The sequence below is a fragment of the Ciona robusta genome, chromosome 11, assembly GCF_009617815.1.
Source record: "Ciona robusta chromosome 11, ASM961781v2".
Lineage (NCBI taxonomy): Eukaryota > Metazoa > Chordata > Ascidiacea > Phlebobranchia > Cionidae > Ciona > Ciona robusta.
This window is the reverse complement of record NC_143245.1, coordinates 7,275,394-7,294,514: the sequence shown is the minus strand read 5'-3', so window position 1 is coordinate 7,294,514 and position 19,121 is coordinate 7,275,394. Positions and strand designations below refer to the sequence as shown.

The window sequence follows — 19,121 nt, the reverse complement described above, 5'->3', positions numbered from 1 at the left end:
ATTAGCAACAAAACTACAGTCGTAAACGTTTTTTTCCAGGAAAAAGACAATCTCCGTATTGACCTCAAACAGAAAGACGCCGAGATACAAAAATACAAAGCAAAGGTTTACGATCTCCATGAAAGGATAAAAACACTAGAGGAGGAAAAGAAAGAACTGGCGGCGGCAAATGCGGCTTTGCTTTCCCGTGAACTACCCGTGGTAAGGCCCGATGTATATTCACAAACAAAATCAATTACTCTTTTTTCTATTCTCCGTGACCGAGGTACTCCTGAAATGTGACACGCTATGGGACATGAGATTTAGACAAGAGTTGGCCAAGTCTACATTTCACAATAAATAGGCTTCTAGAGATTTACGCTTATAATAAACCTATGCGAAAGTCAAATTTGTTTGTTGTTAATTTCTTTCTCTTCGTTTTCTTAAATAATATGACCATCGTTGCCGTTTTCGACGAAATGAATAACAAAATGGTGTTATGTTAGAACAACAAACCAAGTTCAAACGTTCCGCCAAACAAACTTGGAGTGGTGAGGCCACGAACGGCAGCTGGAGGTCGAAGTCCAATGCTGTCACGACCTAAGACGGCGGGTAGAGGCAGAGGGAAGGCTGCCAGCAATTCTACATCCAAGAAAGCGACGAATAACGTTCAAGTAAAATCAGAGTTACCACCACCGGCAGCAGAGATTGACCCAAAGAAATACAAAGAAGCAATAGATCGTCTTGCTCACTTGGATGTAAGATATTCCGTTGTCCTTTTTTAGACGTTCGCAATAGCTGGGAAATAATATATATAATATCTGTATGAACCAGTGTTAAAACGAGTGCCATATTGTCCCGCGCAGTCGAAATTTTACAAGGTTATAGCCGTTGATTGGAAAGATACAAAATTACTATTTTTTGCGTAAAAAGTCATAATTACACAAACATATTTTTAAACCAAGTTATATTTATCAGGAGATCGCTGAAAAGTTCCCGGAGTTAAAACTATCAGTGGTTTTTACATCGGAGAAGTTTTTTAAGGAAGGGGATATTAACAATGATGGCGTAAGTTGGATCTAACCGTGACAATACTATAATATTGATACATATACTGTAGGTTGGGGTAGGATGGTGTATGTCTTCATTATATTTTAGGTTGCTGAGGTAAGATGGTCCAGGTTTTCATTCTTTTTATCATCGCATTTGTTGATAAACGCTGATATTTAAATTAAATAACCCTAATCCTCACGAATGCAAACGGGGCGTTGTTCAAATTTAGAAAATATGCGATACTATGTGCTTTCGGTATTTTTGTTATCCCACAGTATTACGAAAATCGGTGTAATGCTGTTTTCTTATAAGAGTAGCCTACATACGAAATACAAATATGTATCGATTAATAAACCTAATCCCAAAGCCGTCTATAACAGACGTATCTTCACAAAATGCCAAGTCGTTCATTTATGTAAAAGACAGGTCCACGTAAAAAAACAAGAGAGAAAGGCCGCGATAAATATAAACTCAATAATGAAACGATGAACACCTGATACAACTACAAAGAATCTTCCGCCCTTGTAACTATAAACGATGATCATAACACATGTATCAAGCTTCATACGGTTCACACAATGAAAAACAATCTACTTCCTTCAGACAAATACGATTAAATTTCAACCCCTATCTTTGACACTTCGTAAAACCTATTGTCAAAAAGTAACCTAACCAGTACGGTATCTTGTATAAACCGATGTACCTATCTTGAAAAACAAAACGTCGTGTTGCCTAAACTGTCCCTCAAACAAGAGGTTCCACGCAGGGGGTTGTAACGTACAATGCGAAATACTGAAGAAGACACCCGTCGATGCCAAGGGCAGTTCGTAGGGTCTTGTAGCGGTCTCGTCTGATTCTGATCAACAACAAACTATAAATAACTGGCTAAGAATTGTCTGGCGTGTTTGTCAAGGGAATGCGTAAACAGACCAATACACTTTCTATTTATGTTTGACACTCTACACTTATTTATTCAGCGCATAGGCGAGTTTGGGTAATTACCGAACCGACCAAAAAATAAAGCATATATATATAAATAATCTTTTAACGGCGCATCTGGTATGAAAAAACGTAGTGTTGCCATCTGGTAAGACCTCACAAAAACTAATAAAAGATGACAAGACATACAGTACAATACAACTACATAAAACATCAAATATTACCATATAGTAATGTGGGGGAAGATGGGACACCTTTTCATTTTGTTTTCTCATCCCATTTGGTAGTAAATAAAGAATATTCAAAAAATTATAAAACCTTATTCTCACAGCTTCCATAGATTTTTATGAATTATTTAATACATGATCAGGATTTTTAAATACTATGTGATAAATGTGTCCCATCTCCCCCCATCCTACTATACATCAAAAGACGATCATCATAAAGTGTTCTTACTTGCGTTGCAGACCATCGACTGCGAAGAATTGGAAGCCCTTCTCACAAAACAGGGACACCTTTACACAAATAAAGAACTCAAAGACATTATGGGTCAAATCGACGTGGACAATACTGGAACCATTGATATAATGGAATACTTAGCGGTAAGTCTAACACGTCGTTACTTGTGGTAATTTAATCCTTTTGAACTTCTGGTCTTATTGCTGATTCTGACTTCACTCAATATACTTTATGCATCAAGGACCGTTGCCTAACTGTACACAAGAATAAATGAGTTACCGCGTGCGTTTGGCTGTAAACGTTGCAAGCACCGCATTTGAGTAATCAGCGTTGAGGCAAAAAAAATGATTAAAATCTTGGGACTATTTATTTTCGTAACAACGCTTCGATTCTCAATTCTACACTATAGTATGCATGACGCTTTTAACTAACACACGATATCTGCATAATATTAACTTATATACGAAAACTAAAACTGATTTAGATCCATTAGCACCCAAATACACTAACGCAATAAGACTGATGGTACATTCTTCCTTTGTTTGCAGGTAATGGAGCGTGTACAGCTACGTAAACGAGTCAACCTGCCACAAGCATTGACTAGAAGCTCGACTTGTATAGTTCAATGAAGAAGATGATCGCCTCGAACGTTTTAGATAAAATATATAAATTCTGTGCAGTTGTTTTAGATGGGGGTGTATCTGAAAACTTAATGTGAACAGATGCGTTTGTATAATAAATAAAGGGTTTTGCACCAACAAAATGTATTTTATTTGATACACCTTCGAGACAACCTATATGTACAAACTAGTATAATGTAACTTTTAAAGATTAAACCAACAACGATATACCAGCTATGCGTGCTTTCGTTTATTTCTTCGTGGATTTAAAACAGGGAGTCTCATTCTAATGCGAGATATCATAGACCGCTCGCCCTGCGTGGCGTTGATTTCCGACCGAATCACTTTATTATTCAATGCAGGATCATCATGGGTTGGTTGCTGTGGAAGTCTTTGTATGTGTTTTTGCTGTTGGTGTAAATGTCCAATGTCGAGTACGGGGTGGTTCACCCAGCGAGACTTAAAAATATCGAGCAGAGTGATCCGTCTCTCGGATTCAACTGTTAGCAACCTAAATCGACAGAAAGCATAAGCTGATGGGAAATTCATTGAACGACTTGTAGTAACCTGTACAGTGTACACAAACCTTTCACTTAAGTCAAAACCTAAACAAAAACAGTGCGAAGTCGTATTAATCGCAAACCCAGCCTAAATCCGAAGTTTCCAAGTCGAATGACCTTTCTTAACGTAAATATGACACTCATATATGACACTGTTCATGAATCTAGCTTCACATTTATACATACCATCCTTACTAACTATAAATGGTGACCTTACTAACTATGTATAGTAGGTTGGGGAAGATGGGACACATTTTTATTCTATTTTCTCGCCCAACTTGGTAGTAAATAAAGAAAATACAAAGAATTATAAAAGCACATCCTCACGACTCCCCTAGACCGTTGTTAATTGTTTAAAAGACGATCAGGATATTTGGATATCATGTGCTAAAGGTGTCCCATCTTTCCCCACCCATCTGTATAACAATCACAGCTAAGTTCTATTATTAACTTTATAGCTTTGCATATGAAACTGCACTTTACTTATACCTCTTAATTAACTCTTGGCATTCAATGGATGTCCTAGGGAAAGTTGGGAATTCTAGCGACCTGGATTGGGCGATCGAGATTCTTTTCACACTTCCCAAATCGTTCCCTTCCCCAAACGGCATTCCACCAACCACCATCCTATAAAGCACGACACCTAGCGACCAAATATCCGATTTCCACGGGTCGTAAGGTGTCCGGCGTAGTATTTCGGGTGCGCAGTAACCAAGTGATCCGCAGTATGTTGTGCTACTTTCAGGTATAATGCCACTCCTACGGTCGGTCATTTTTGAAAACCCAAAGTCGCAGAGTTTGATCGTTCTCTTGTCGTCGACTAATATGTTCTCTAATTTGATATCTCGGTGCGCCACCCCACGACGGTGCATATATTCCAATGCTGACGCTAGCTGGCAAAACCAACTGCGAGCTTGACCCTCGGGAATATAGCAATGCTTCATAATTTGGTCACGTAAGTTACTGTTGGCGTAGTCCATAATAATGTACACTTTGCTGTCTGTTTCGGCGATCTTTCGAACCTGCAGAAATAATCGCACCTTAACTGTTAGGGTGTTTGGATAACATTTAACTTTGCAAACGTTTAGCTAGTATACTATCTTAAAAATGATGCAACGTCGACATTTTGACTCTGCATTTTCAAAGCTTCAAAGCTATACGTTTATATTAGCATAAAATAAAACAACACTAAAGAGAAAAAAATACCAATGTAACTGTTAATGCTTATGTACTTGTATTATATTCGGGTGATCTAGGCTTCTTATGTTTAGAAGTTCCCGTGGCAGAAACCTTGTCCGGAAGAAAATATTGATATTTTTCAAGTCGATCACTTTCACAGCTACAACATCGCCATTTGAGACTTGTATTGCATGGTGGATCTTGGAAAACGAGCCGCTGTTAATTCGTCCACCCAGAAGGTAACCTATACTGCGTAAGTAGGCCGAGTCGGAGGCCATTGCCGGGAAGACAGCAGTGACCTGAACAATTTTAAAGATTCCAGTCCATTTTTAGTAGTTATTGCATTTGTAAAACATCACATGTTAAATGCATCAAAGTTTGTATTATGACATGTTCTTACGTTGTATGAGTTTCTATGATGTCACCGTATATTCGTTTGTTTCGTCATCACGGTTAAGATAAAAGTTGTGCGTGTGAATGAATTATGAATAATATGCAAAAGAAATGTCATGGGAAAAATTAAATCATTTTTCTCGGCTGATGATACGAATCACCTAAAGAAGAAAGGCTACACCGTCCTTGGCGACCTGGGCGAGGGCACTTATTCGAAAGTAAAGCAAGCATCATGGGTCAAACCGGGAGACACGAGTCAGGTGAAAGTGGCGCTAAAGATAATTAACAAGAAAACAGCCCCAAAAGATTTTTTGGAGAAATTTCTTCCGCGTGAAATCGAAGTTATGAAAAAGTTAAAGCATCCGAACCTAATACGACTTTATGAATTGTTTCAAATATCAAGTAAACTGTATTTTACTCTGGAGTGGGGCGGACACGGCGACCTACTGCAATACATTCGGCTACGAGGGCCGTTGAAAGATTCAGAAAGTCACAAATTCTTCACTGAGATGTGCACTGGTGTAGAATACATGCACCAGGTTGGTGTTGTACACAGAGACCTTAAATGCGAAAATGTGTTGCTGAGCAAGAAAAACTCGATCAAAATAGCGGATTTCGGCTTTGCAAGAGAGATTGGTCCGAACGAAAACAGCAAAACGTATTGTGGCAGTGCGGCGTATGCGGCACCGGAGCTTTTGCAAGGTATACCTTATAAAGGGACGATTGCTGATATATGGAGCTTGGGTGTGATACTGTACATTATGTGTTGCTCGTCAATGCCTTTTCGTGATGCCAACATTAAAACTCTGATCAAAGACCAAAAAGATACACTGCATATACCTAGTAGCGTTGCGGGAACACTGAACTCTAGTTTGAAAGATTTAATGAAAAAAATCATGCGCTTTGACCTGAACAGCCGTTTCATGATGCCACATATTAAATCGCATGCTTGGTTCATTGGAAAGAAGACAGGAGACGAACACACGGCAGAATCAAGTCAGTTCAGTATTTCAGCGTGAAAAATATACAGCAGACATACCATTGATATTACACCGCAGACCGATCAAGGCGGTTAAAATAAAAATCTTAACTATATAACATACATAAACTAGACTATAATTAAATAAAAGCAAAATCAGATCCCTGGCAAAAGTTTGTATAAAATATGCCTGTTATATGAATATAAATTAGTATTTAGAGTTTATAAAAATATCCTTTTTCATCATTAAAAGTTGCGCCACTACTTTGAAATCGTTTCAACATAAGCTTTGCATGCTTTAATAAAATATAAACGAAAGATCACACATTTTAAACGAAATATAGGCAGTTCAGTTGTTTTGTTCAAACATACTAATGCTATCAAATTTACGTAGAAGTAAAACATGTTCATTATACAGATTAAGCATTTGTTTTCCAATTTCTTAGGTAAAGGACCCATAAAAGTGTCAAGCACATCAAAAAGCAAGTGACAATAGAAACAACATATCTTGCCAACTGGATCGAAAATCGACAGCAAGATAAAAAAAACAATAAAAAACAACATGCACGAGTATCTACATTTGTATAACAACTCTTGTCATATCAATTAGAAGTATAGACTTATAACTGATAAAATTTTAACACATTAGGCCTAATAACCTATATTTATATGGAAGCTCAAATGTCAAACAAAATTAAACTATACAGTAATAGCTTTTGTAATGGTGCAACGTATGGATAAACACATATATATACACTATATAGCTTTATGTTGAAATAGTCTTCGTACGTCGTACCTAGCATAAAGTATATCAACCAAGTAACAAATTCGAAAAACGCACAAGGAACAACTATATTTGTACACATGACAATCAACTTTTACGAAGTACACCTATATATATGGCCTATATACTTGTTCTCACGATCCCGAATCACAACAGTCTTATATAAACTTTCAACATTATATCGACAGCTTAAGACATGGATTAATTTAAATCCGACAGCTCTACACCTAAGCCTTTATGCTGCCGGATGCCAACTGAAATTGTAACATTAATAGCCAATATAGCATGGCCTTATAGTGTTTATATAAATATATAACAATATTTTTCACATCTTACATTTCACCAAATGATGGTTTTTGTTTGTCCTGGTAAAACGTCTATAACAAATTGCTTTTCAAAATAGTTGCACCCATGTAAAGTTAAGTGGCGTTCTCTTTATACGTTCCCATCATCCGGCTTATAGATCGGTTGTCTCTTCCTATCAGCCTTTTTCCTTTCCTCGGTTTCATCTAAAAACAAACCCCCGTGTTAAAATAATTTAGAATGCAAAGGTAAATAGCGGCGTGTACTGGCCTCTTATCTTGCCTTGTAAATGCATAGAAGTGTTGTTTACTATTGCCACGGATCCGCGAAATGGCTTAATCTATATTCTATAATAAATGTTTCAATATAACACAGCTGCGTAGCTGTTATACCAAATGCTTAACACCTTTGTTTTACACATAACAGCGTGATGAACTTGTAAGTCGTCCCGATACCCGATATATATTAGAATAAGGAAAGACGGGATACATTTAGTGCATAATATCCAAACATCCTGAACGTGTTTTAAACAATTAACAACGGTCCATAGTAGTCGGTAAAGACATGGTTTTATAACTCTTTGAATTTTCTTTGTTTTCCATTAAATGGGAAGAGAAAATAGAATAAAAAGACGTCCCATCTTACCCCACCCTGTTATATAGCTACTTGTTATATGTACCACACCACGCGATAGTTTCCAAGTGATAAAACATTAATTATAATCTGTATGCAATGTTTAATAGCTTTGTTTAATTTGGGTGAATTAGAAAAGCGTATTCGGCAGCAATTTAACTGCCTTCAGTTTGGTTTAAACAGCACAGGCCGGAGGTGTTAAATTATTTATGGAACAAATGAAGGTTAGTCACGCTCAGCGTCTAACGCTGCAAACTTTTTAAACGCATAAAATTTCCAAAGCTTTGCAAATGAGGATTCTCGTACGTCGAAGCGAAAATTTTTGTTGAACATAGAAACAAAATAAATAAATCTCACTGACTGGGGACAATCGAAACCAGTAATTAAATGTAATCAATAATAGGCTACGGATGTGGCAAACATCACGTGCAAGATGGGCATTACCTAAGGGAATAGAAGCGTGTGACATTCTGTCAATTTATGCACAATCTTATTTACCCACCACTGCGTTCTAATTTAACATCGATTTTAAACAAATTTTCCTACGACAAAAATCTCAACCAAGTATTAGGATATGGATTCATTGCCACTGTATATTACTGTGTGTATTAAGATGGAATCTTTCGGGTGTACAATTAAAAACGATTTTAAGTCGTGAGTATAAACACGATAATTCTGCGAATGTTATTTCACTACCAAAAGTGGGACGTTACAAGAAAATTAATACATGAACCACATTCCCCCAAATGTTTATACAGTAGGTGGGGAAGACGGGATACCTTTTACCTCTACTTTCTCGCCCCGTTTAGTAGTAAACAAAGAACATTCAAAAAAAATTATAAAACTACATGCTCATGACTCCCATCGGCCGTTAGTAATTGTTTAAAACACGATCAGGATATTTAGATATTATGTGCTAAAGGTGTCCCATCTTCCCCCACCCTACTATATTTGTTTTTACTGTTTAAGAAAGATTTCAACTCGTATTATCGATTTGACGCTATGATATGTGAGCACAAAGATGACATTTAAACGAATACGGTCTGTATATAATATCGATATTCTACGGGCAGGATGACGTGAAATTCAAAATCACTACTGTAGTGCCAAATACTTCTACGACTGTTTCTCTAACGAAATCACGTCCGTGTGTGACAAACGAAATTTCGGCCACAACGGAAGTTGATTTTTGCACCAGGAAAGTAGTTTTAAAATTATATAAAACAAAACACAGCTGATGTAACTTGATCTATAACGCCGTAAAATACATTAATAAAGATGAACACTTTACAGAAAACCCGTGTTATAACGAGTGTCGTTCTCCAGCCATGCGAGTATAGAGTAAATTACATTCATTCATTTACTTACTGGCTATCGTTACAATGTTAATTCCCCAGTATATGCTCCATATCCAACCAACAAGGATAACGGCCAGAATTAATTGAAGAAAACCACATAAGATGTTTAAAGCGAAATCCTTGCATTTGTTTGGCTTTACCGAGTTAGTTTTACATCCGCAGAGGGCGCATATTGCCATGATAAAAGTTCCTATATAAAAGATTAAGATTGATTAAACCGCTTTTGACAAAAAAATGAAACATGACACGAGCGCCCAGTATGATCATATACAAAAAACTTTTTGTGTCAAACTTTAACATTATTTTAACAGTAAAAATTAATGCGACAAAACTAAACATCACTAAAATAGTTTTACCTATTCCTGGAGTGAATAAATTGAAGAGAAGGCATATCCAAGATATACAAGATGGGACGATCGGTATAGCTGCATGAAACAAGCCTTTTTTGTCACGAACTTCAATAATTTGACCGACAAAGCTGGAATGCTTTCGCCTTTCTGTTTGTGTTGTGTCAGCAGCAACCGCCAATGGTGCGTTCGTGGAATTCTCACCGGTGTCTTCGTTAGCCATCTCAAACGAACGTCGCCAACCGCTTGATTCAACCTTATTAAGAGCTAGTCTATACTCGTCCCTAAAGAACCGCTATATAGATACAGTCTCAGGGTCAACAAAACAACGCACACCTTATTGCTGATAAACCCCTGCATCGGTATACTTGAACCTTTGCTTTTTACATAAGTTTAATATACCTATGTACATACTATTCTTATACAATATTTGCCGTGCATTTGGTTTATTAGACTAATCCTTTTTGAGATCCGTGTCTTTTGATGCCAAGTACGAAAACACGCTTAACCTGCCGGGTAAATATATTATTAAGATAATATGTCTGTTGAAAGACTTTCCTTTGTTAAAATAATATTTTGTTACGATGTCCAGTCACTGCGTCACAATAGTCAATTGTTACAGCAGCATTGATAAGTAGCGACCCGTACCACCATAACTGCCACGTCACCAAACACGTTTCGTCTGAGATATTTTCTGAGATTCTGAGCAAAGCAACTTAATCTGATCAAACGAAGCTCTTCTTCTGTGAGTTATAATTTCTACCTTCTCTCATACTGCTGGTGCTACGAATCAATAATAGTTGCGTTTCTGTACTCTAACTTTATCCAATAGTCGCTAGGTTGAATGCTTTAACAGGGTAAGTACAGAAGTTGATTCAAAATGCTGAGCGGTAAATTTAACGATATAGAATAATCTACTTGTCAGCAGCAGTCGCAGGCAGGAGTTGCGGAACGGATCATTCAGCGATGTTTAATATAAGACGCTGTAATTTGATTAAAAATCCCCATCGGGAATTGATACGCCTGCATTAACCAGAGTGACACGCGGACATGCTCTATGGCTAAATATACATTCGATGCGGTGTTGGGTAAAAATGCTGTAACACGACCATTGTATAGAATAGGATACCATCAAAGAGCAGCCATTAACACATATGCCACTTGGTTAAAATATAACTACACCGTTTATACGGGTAATAACGGCCCACAATCGCACTTTTTATAGCATAAAACAACTACAGATAAATCACATAATAACGTATATGATCTACGACGCAGTTTTATAAAAACAGTATTGTAACGACTGTGGCTAAGCGCCACCATAGGCACTCATCGGATAAACAAGTTATATTCAATTTTGATACAAAAATAGGAAACAGGGATATTATGTGCTAACGGTATCCATCTTTCCCCACAGTACAATATAACCAATAAGGCGCCTACATATTATTATCCGATTGTCATTATAATGACGTTGGTTACCACAAACCGCAACACGGAAGGGGGAACATGGAACATCAATTCTGTCACACCAGACGTACAGATGGAAATCAAAAGGAAACAAACGTTTCACTAATATTGCGCGTATAGTATACGGTACATGCATATCTATATATAGTAGGATAGGGGAAGATGGGACATCTTTTCATTCTATTTTCTCGTACATTTTGGTAGTAAGCAAAGATAATTCAAAGAATTATAAAACCTTGTCCTCGCGACTCTCATAGACCATTGTTAATTGTTTAAAACACGACCAGGATATTTATCTATTTTGTGCTAAAGGTGTCCCATCTTCCTCCACCCCACTATATAACATGCTTTTAAGTAAACAGTATGGCAAACAAACCGGAACGGGATCGGAACGTTATAGAACGGCCAGTATACGAGTTTATATATAGAGTAGGGTGGGGGAAGATGGGACACCTTTACATTCTATTTTTTTCTACCACTTAGCAGTATACCAAGAATAAGAAATATAAAACTGTATCCGCACGACTCCCATAGACCGTTGTTAATTTTTTATAACACGATCAAGACATTGAAATATTATGTGCTAAAGGTGTCCTATCTTCCCCCACCCTACTATATATATACAGTATAGCCACAGAAAAAAAACTTAATATAAAAAGACAATCACACGAACATGCATATCTGCAGCTACGACATCTTATAGGTTAAGCACTAGTTCCACTAAATTAAATGTTTAAAATGGTACGCCGTATTTCGAAGCCCCCAAACTTGCTCTAGCCCACCGTTCACGGCTCGACGCTGCTACCATTGGGCGTATGTGTCTTTGTGCAAAACACTAACGGCAAATATTCAAACCCAGTGGTTTGTTACAGGCAGTCAAAAAAATCTCTTTATAAACGCTACGAAATCTTTTGCACCACAAACACGGTACCTGCCTTGCACAAATTCATTGAAAGTAATATTTACTGATATTTATAATATATTCTCATCGTGTATTGTAATCATATTTGTTTTAGGGTCCAATAACATAAAACGAAATCTCAAAACATAGAAATTAAAACTTGAATATAAACATACAGTCTATATATACGCAATGTGGCAATACCAAGAAAATCCAATTACTGACTAAAAGTTTAATACAGATTGTTTAATCCTTACAGGCATTCGTATTTTAGTTTTATACATTTATGTGGGGAAAAAAGAAATATCCCTTCTGGCAAAAAAAGCCAGTTGAAATTGCAACTGAATCCAATTCGGTCAGCAGTTGTGAGTCGTTTACATCATACAACCACTGAGCTGGGTCATGTGACGTTATATATAAAAGAAAGTAAAATAATAAGTTGGCAGGATATGGTAGAATGTAAAATAAGTAAAATATCGGAGCACAATGATATAGAAGGAGAATGAATTGCTTCACCATGCCTTTAAATTGAACCAAATATACAATTAATCACAATATGCCTGATCCTTTTGGTAACAATACAAAAATAGCAAAGATATTGGTTGTATGGTTACAACAAATTAAGCAAATGTAAGAATTAAACAACTTTGTTACCTCTATACATTGAGATAAATATATGAAACTGAAAATAGCAACCATTTTTGGTAAAATATAAACTAAACTAGATAATCTGTGCTGGTGGGAACACGAGCACCATTGTACAGCTTAGTACCAAATAATTTTCCAATTAAACAGTTTAGACCACTGTATAGTTATATATGAAGTGCCTGTGATAGTATATTTGGTAGGAAAGTAATCAAGAGTAAATATGAGATTATGAGTATATATAGGAGATAATGGTTTACCAAGTGCAGCCATGAGCAAGTTTGTATAAACATCAGTATAAGCACCAATGTTCAAAATATGAGATTACTGATGGGTATTTACCTTAGTAGCATAAACATAATGGTTGTGTGTCCTGCGCACCAACTTAAGATCTTAACATTAGGGCATAGGCGCCAAACATTTAAAACACAGGGGAGGCAGGGATAGTTAGACACAAATTCCTATGGAAAAAAATTTATTGTTTGTGTCTATTGAATAATGCAGTGAATAAAAATCCAGGGCAGGCCTGCCTACCTTGCCACCCCAGGTTTGGCGCCTATGCATGAAGGTTTCTATTTATCTTGTGATGCCTGGTAAGCTGATGGGGCCGATGGATTTATGCGAGGAAGACTTTCTGAGGAATGGGTGTTGCAGCAACTCTAATGCAGTTGATCTTGTAGATGGATCACGAACTAATACTTGGTCCAGGAAGCCTTTCAAGAGTGGGGAAGCCTGTGTATTGGTAGGGGGTTAGAAACTGGGTGTAAACAATGTTGAAATATTCTTTTCTATGTTGGTGAGGTCCTGGAGCGTGACACATCATGGGATATGAGATTTTGGCCAGATGTGCTTATTGCTTCAACTCTCAAAAGTGCCACAAACCCATTATTGATTGTTGACCACTGGGTTGAAACAATGCCCAGTAGGTTTCTTGCCCAAGGACATGCATGGCGTATAGGTTGTAGCATTGTGGGAGTTTGGAAACTGAGCAAAACTGTGAACTCGTATGTCAATGTCATACTATAAAGACTTTGTATACTGTTATACATTTTTGAAGCAATTGTAACTGCTTCACAGCCCAAGTCTTTAGTGTAGAGATATGTATAAGCATATGCATAACTTTACCTTATGTGCGTTTTTTAACTTTGGAGGTGGCATGTCGCGTATTTTACGCATGGCTTGCAAGGGAGCTTCGTCAAAATAGGGAGGTTCTTTGTCCACCATTTCCATTACCATGATACCCAGCGACCAAATGTCAACTTCGGGGCCGTATGGGGTGCGGGAAACCACCTCCGGGGCCATCCAGTATGGGGTTCCAACCAACGACTTACGCTTCGGGACATCGGAGGAAATTTGGGCGCAGAATCCAAAATCGGATAATTTGACCTGAAAATTTGCATAATAAGAACAAAAAAAGAAAATTTTGCTTAACTATAGAAATTAACACAAAAAATGAAGCAGATATTAAATTATTGGAACAACATGGCAGGTATTGAATATTGGGATCGGATTTGTAGTAAAAGCAAAATCTACACTAGTGCATAGTGTTGTTAATTAAAAAAACTGACAAAGAAAGGATGAGTGTAATATTTATTAGAGATATTGACTGTACTTTATAACATGACATCAATTTTTGTTTATCTCTGAGAATACAGCATAGCAAAAATCAGATTAATTAAACAAAGAAGAGAAGGGAACTGTTAGCAAAGATACAGGCATTAAAACACACTAAGGGTAAAAACTACTTGATTAAAAGCGTGGCCACTAACCCGAATATTATGTTTCAATATTAATCTAACCATCTGTATCATCAGCTATGCAGCTTACCGTGAGATCTTTTGTTAATAAAATCGAATCACTTTTGATGTCTCTGTGTATGACACCTTGCGCATGAAGATATGCAAGTGCATTCAACACCGACACACACACGGTTGCTATCTGCTGCTCATTGAGGCGAGTTCTCGTCACGATATCTGTAAGCGCACCGCCCTCCATATACTCCATTACTACCCATAATTCATCATCCACCAAGAAACTGCTGTACATATCAACTATGTTCTCATGGTGGTAGTCTCGCATTATAACCACCTGTAAGAAAAATACAGTTAGATTTTTGTGTGTCGGAATTTTATTGGAGTTATATTTTATTGTTAATGGAATACTCAAGAAACCAACCTAAAGGTCAAAATTCAATTTTTCAAGCTAGCGCAAACAGAAGATCAAGCAACTTAAACTACAGTTCTTACTGTTTAATAAAAGTTGACTGCATTGTTGGTAAATATAATACCAACTTCACACACAATAACACTAGCAATCAAAGCATGGACTCGGTACAATCATGGCAACATAATAACAGGCCCAATGGCATTATGGCAGAGGTTGTCCAATCCTGCTATCAGCTTCAATATATAGTGTATACACACTTCATAACACAATTGGAAAGCATACCATGCCTAAATAATTTGAATCCATGAAAGAGCCCGTGACCCTAACACGAAATTACCAATTGCATCAAACACATTGTACATGCAACACCACCATAGCGCATAACATGGGTGTGTAGGTATTTGATCTACGATCTATTACCTGGTATAGGGTATCATTATAATATTCTATGTTAATAATCTGGGACTCTGGGTACAAACAGGTAACAGATAAATTATGGATAATGCATCAATTAGAGGTAATAGCACAGACATATGGCCTAAAGAACAACCTGGTTTTCAAAATACAGCCAACTATGCCCACTTCCCACTACCTACCTCATTAAACAAAAGCTCTCTCCTTTGTTGTTTTCTAACGTTCATCTTCTTCACAGCAACGTGGCGCCCCGTACCCTTCTCGTTAGCGATACAGACAACCCCTGTTGACCCCTCCCCGATTTTTAGGAAGTTCTCCAAACTTTCCCGAGGGTCACCAGGACATACCACCATCTGGCATGGATCACAAAAGATTAAATTTAGTTGAAGAAAAGTCTAAAATTATTAAAAGTACATAAGCTGAAGCATCACGTTTAACTTTGAATGGAGGTTGCTTTATCCGTGCGTGGCTGGAAAATAACAGTCGTTATTTGACGTTATAACACGGATGTTCTGTTTCATACACCTTGTGCCTGCTTTCGCGTTGCAATTTAAAATATTTTAAAAGTTAAAGTGGTTCATATATAACACAGACACAAAGAATCAATATGAAACTATCTTATGATATTTATTCTGCTACTCTTAAATATTTACAACTTGTATGTTTACTGGTGTGGTTCATAAAGTAAAATACCTGTAAAGCAGCTCGAAACTGGTCATTGGTAACGGCATGCGAGTCTCGTTTTGTACCAAGTGCTTTTTGAGCAGCAGGGGGGGCTACAGATACTCCAGGACTTAAAGGTTCGGGTTTTCTGTCAAAAAATGAAACGGAAATATAAGTTATGGGTAAATGGGAAAATCCTAGGGGGTAGTATACATAGGGTGGACTTCATAAATTGGTAATTAATCAATACCAAAGAACATGCCTACAGATCTACATCGATAGTAATATATACCTAACAAACCCACATTATATTTGGCCCAATCAAAATAATAAAACAAAAAATATATATTATATAATATACACAAAATATCTTGCAAACGAATCTTATTTCAAACGATATTTTGCATAAAAATTAAAGATAAAAACAGAACACTGCGCACCTGGTGTACGTCCGATCATTATAACCACGAATATGGACGGGGGAATTCATTTTGTTTGGGGATGGAGATTTATTTGGAAGAATATAATCACCAGTTCGTTGGACGTGGGAAGCGGTCATCTTTCTCTGTGGTGGAATGTTGGAAATTAACTTTGTAATGTTAAGCGGATGAAGCTGTTATAGGAGCTATAGTACTGGGGTTATAGGTCTCTCATGGTATGCATCATTGTAAGAGGTTATCCATATGGAATAAAGTAGTACTGAAGAAATATGGCGTGTACACAGTAGCGCAGCCAGAAATAAAATAGCCCCACTTTGTTAAGAGATGGGATATAAGTGACAATGATAATCAGAACCTTAATTACCCAGTTTTGTTCAGCTACTGAATCTCTATCATTATATCGGTGATCATCGTTTCGTCTGTTTTGTGTCGCATGTGATCCAAGGGTTTGTGAATTTGATACCGGGGTAGCACCTAAACAATAACAACAACTATATATATATAATTATATATACATCAAATATAAGAAAAAATGTTTAAAAAAAGTGCCAGTTTTGGAACTAACTAATTATCAAATTTTTCGGCACTGACCAATAAATGCGAAACACTGAGTTAGAGTTGAATATTAGAGAGTTTATACAGTAGTAGTACACACAGTGTATGCTCAATGAACAAATTATTCAAATCAAAATATTTTATACATAAACAGGTTTACTAACTTAACTTTATGATTCATTCAATGTCCAAAGATCAACAGGAAGTCATAGCTAAGCTATTAACCATTTAGTTTAAATGCATCATTATGTTTCACCATGTGGCAAGTTATTCCACTAATTAAGGAGTGAAGTATACCAGTATGCTATAGTGCAATACTAAACATTTAAAGTTTTCATTTTCAATGAATTGTTAACTATGTAGTGTTTGCAGCTTTGTTTACATAATATTAAACCGTTGGTTTATCAGAGTCAGTAGACTCAGTACATAAAACCTGGGACAACAAGCTAAAATAGAAGGCACACAATGGTATGTACTTTCTGTCAACATTGAACTTTGCTTTAATTGATAAGCAATATTTAAATGACTTAACTAATAACACATTACCTTGCCCTCTTCTAAATGACTTTTCATTAGTGTTGGTCTGCTCAGATGAACGGTGACCATTTGAAATATTCTGATACGTGTGTTCGGCAACCGTATTTTCATTTTGTGGTCTTACATCAACTGTGCTTGAGTAGGTGTAGTAATCCTTGTTTTTACGCGATTTTTCTCTTGAGTCTGAAGGTAGGGGCATTGTAGCCTGGCGGTGGTCAGGTACATCATGAGAGTCTGGTGGTCTCCGTGAATGTGATGTAGTCCTCTTGCTTTGGCTGCGAGAATCAGGCCCTGACTCAGAGGTTTCTCTAACCGAAGTGTCAGAAGTTCGATGACTCCGATCATTTCGGTCTCGGTGGTTTGATGAATAAACCTTTTCCACCGAACGATCATATATGTCGCGTTGTGACCTCGATTCTCGTGAAGAACGGTGATGATGATCATGCGGTTGCTCGTATCGATCACGTGAGTGTGTACGACCGCTGTTTGTCCTTTCACTGTGTTTTCTATGCGAGGAATGCCGGCTGTTGGAAGATCGCTTTTCTTCATCAAACACTGTGTCATATTGGTGACCACCCTGCCCAGGATGCCATGAGTTCACTTCATGTCTATGGCTGCTGTTGTTGCGATGTCTTCTGTCATCTTCACGGCGAGAGTTTCGTTCATGGCTCCTCACTGGCCGTTGTGTAGTGGATGAACTGTTTTCTGAAGAGTCGTCTTCATTTACCACATCTGGGATCCTTAAAATAACACAAGTTAATAACACCAATCATACATAGCAAACCTTATTGTGATAAATTTATATTATTGTCCAAGACACCTCAATGTAATGATTTTTAATAGTTTTCAATAGTACTACAACTTTGATGATTAAACCAACAATTCAGTGTTTTGTACTGGATTTAAAAATACCTTCTGCTCTGAAGTTTTTTAATTTCAGGAGGACTTTCTTTGCGGAGTGAGTTGGAACGAGTTACAGATATAGCTGTGAGGTTGGATAAAGGTCCCTTGGTTTTACTTTTCCCAGTGATGATTTTCTAAAATAAAATAAGAAATGTCAATATTAGTGTTTGGAAAGAAATGCTCAAATGTGATTTTAAGGAAGTACCAAAGTTAAACTAAACAGCTTTAAAAAAACGAAACAGCTTTTAAAAAAATTTATGTCAGAAATTGCGGAACTATAAGGTTGGCCTGTCTAACTTACAACCCCAAGTTTTGCCTTTCAGGGTAATGGGCCAATCTTGGCCTAAATAGTAAATACTATGACTTACTGGCCATGGTATGCCATAATGTGGAGCCTTAACCATATAAAATGAGAAAGTCATTTGGTCATATTAAGGATACTTTATCACAAAACCCACATGTCTTATAATAATATAAAAACTTTATTTGTCACTTCGATTACGGCAGCGAAGAATTAAAAATATTTTAAACGTTTTATTTATTATTACTTTTTGTTTTACATTCACCTTTTCCACAGGCACAGGGGTGATATGCCTTGCGTCAATAAATGGCTTCGGCCGGTTCTTTATATCGGGGATAATACTCTGCCATTGGATCGGCAACCCGATAAACTTTCCCTCATCTTCATTGAAACCAGTGTGGACTCGATGCTCGAAATTTGACGGACCGGATATATCCGGTTTTCTCTTATTTTTACCCTTGAACATGTGACTTTGACATTAAGATACACCACACTTGAGATAAAACTATCAAAAAAGAAATAAAGATATAACAATTATTT

At 37.0% G+C, this 19,121-nt stretch overlaps 6 protein-coding genes across 7 annotated transcripts in view; 2 read left to right on the top strand and 4 right to left on the bottom strand.

Moving 5' to 3' along the window:
• The window catches only part of LOC149728955 (gephyrin-like), a 14,816-nt gene extending 12,251 nt beyond the window's left edge, over positions 1-2,565 (bottom strand). The window contains exon 1 of the mRNA XM_089887785.1: positions 2,428-2,565. The gene's annotated coding sequence lies outside the window, so the exon portion shown is untranslated. The remainder of the gene's footprint in view (positions 1-2,427) is intronic.
• LOC149728954 (uncharacterized) overlaps positions 1-3,283 on the top strand; it is a 3,785-nt gene extending 502 nt beyond the window's left edge. Inside the window, exons 2-6 of the mRNA XM_089887879.1 lie at positions 40-201; positions 486-737; positions 958-1,047; positions 2,439-2,573; positions 2,979-3,283. Coding sequence (XP_089744005.1) covers positions 40-201; positions 486-737; positions 958-1,047; positions 2,439-2,573; positions 2,979-3,059 — 720 coding nt within the window. The 3' untranslated portion in view covers positions 3,060-3,283. The remainder of the gene's footprint in view (positions 1-39; positions 202-485; positions 738-957; positions 1,048-2,438; positions 2,574-2,978) is intronic.
• LOC149728953 (testis-specific serine/threonine-protein kinase 6-like) lies at positions 3,281-5,460 on the bottom strand. The gene is made up of 3 exons (XM_089887844.1): positions 4,843-5,460; positions 4,100-4,632; positions 3,281-3,561 (listed from the first exon to the last, which is right to left on the bottom strand). The coding sequence occupies exons 1-3, from the start codon at positions 5,065-5,067 to the stop codon at positions 3,285-3,287; spliced, it is 1,035 nt and encodes a 344-aa protein (XP_089743970.1). The 5' UTR covers positions 5,068-5,460; the 3' UTR covers positions 3,281-3,284.
• LOC149728952 (testis-specific serine/threonine-protein kinase 1-like) lies at positions 5,295-6,722 on the top strand. The gene is made up of 2 exons (XM_089887853.1): positions 5,295-6,178; positions 6,608-6,722. The coding sequence occupies exons 1-2, from the start codon at positions 5,299-5,301 to the stop codon at positions 6,649-6,651; spliced, it is 924 nt and encodes a 307-aa protein (XP_089743979.1). The 5' UTR covers positions 5,295-5,298; the 3' UTR covers positions 6,652-6,722.
• On the bottom strand, positions 6,445-11,663 carry LOC149728951 (protein stum homolog). The gene is made up of 3 exons (XM_089887894.1): positions 9,596-11,663; positions 9,250-9,429; positions 6,445-7,454 (listed from the first exon to the last, which is right to left on the bottom strand). The coding sequence occupies exons 1-3, from the start codon at positions 9,807-9,809 to the stop codon at positions 7,381-7,383; spliced, it is 468 nt and encodes a 155-aa protein (XP_089744020.1). The 5' UTR covers positions 9,810-11,663; the 3' UTR covers positions 6,445-7,380.
• LOC149728950 (serine/threonine-protein kinase PAK 4-like) lies at positions 6,445-19,121 on the bottom strand. 2 transcript variants are annotated; one of them, XM_089887778.1, is made up of 11 exons: positions 18,847-19,121; positions 18,290-18,414; positions 17,387-18,117; positions 16,650-16,759; positions 16,286-16,410; positions 15,876-15,993; positions 15,365-15,535; positions 14,430-14,690; positions 13,728-13,988; positions 13,137-13,334; positions 6,445-7,454 (listed from the first exon to the last, which is right to left on the bottom strand). In XM_089887778.1, exons 1-10 carry the CDS (start codon positions 19,045-19,047, stop codon positions 13,179-13,181), a joined length of 2,259 nt encoding a protein of 752 aa, XP_089743904.1. In that variant the 5' UTR covers positions 19,048-19,121; the 3' UTR covers positions 6,445-7,454; positions 13,137-13,178. The 2 variants fall into 2 exon arrangements, with proteins under 2 accessions (XP_089743904.1, XP_089743903.1); XM_089887777.1 differs by lacking the exon at positions 6,445-7,454 and having other exon boundaries at positions 12,015-13,334; positions 18,847-19,120.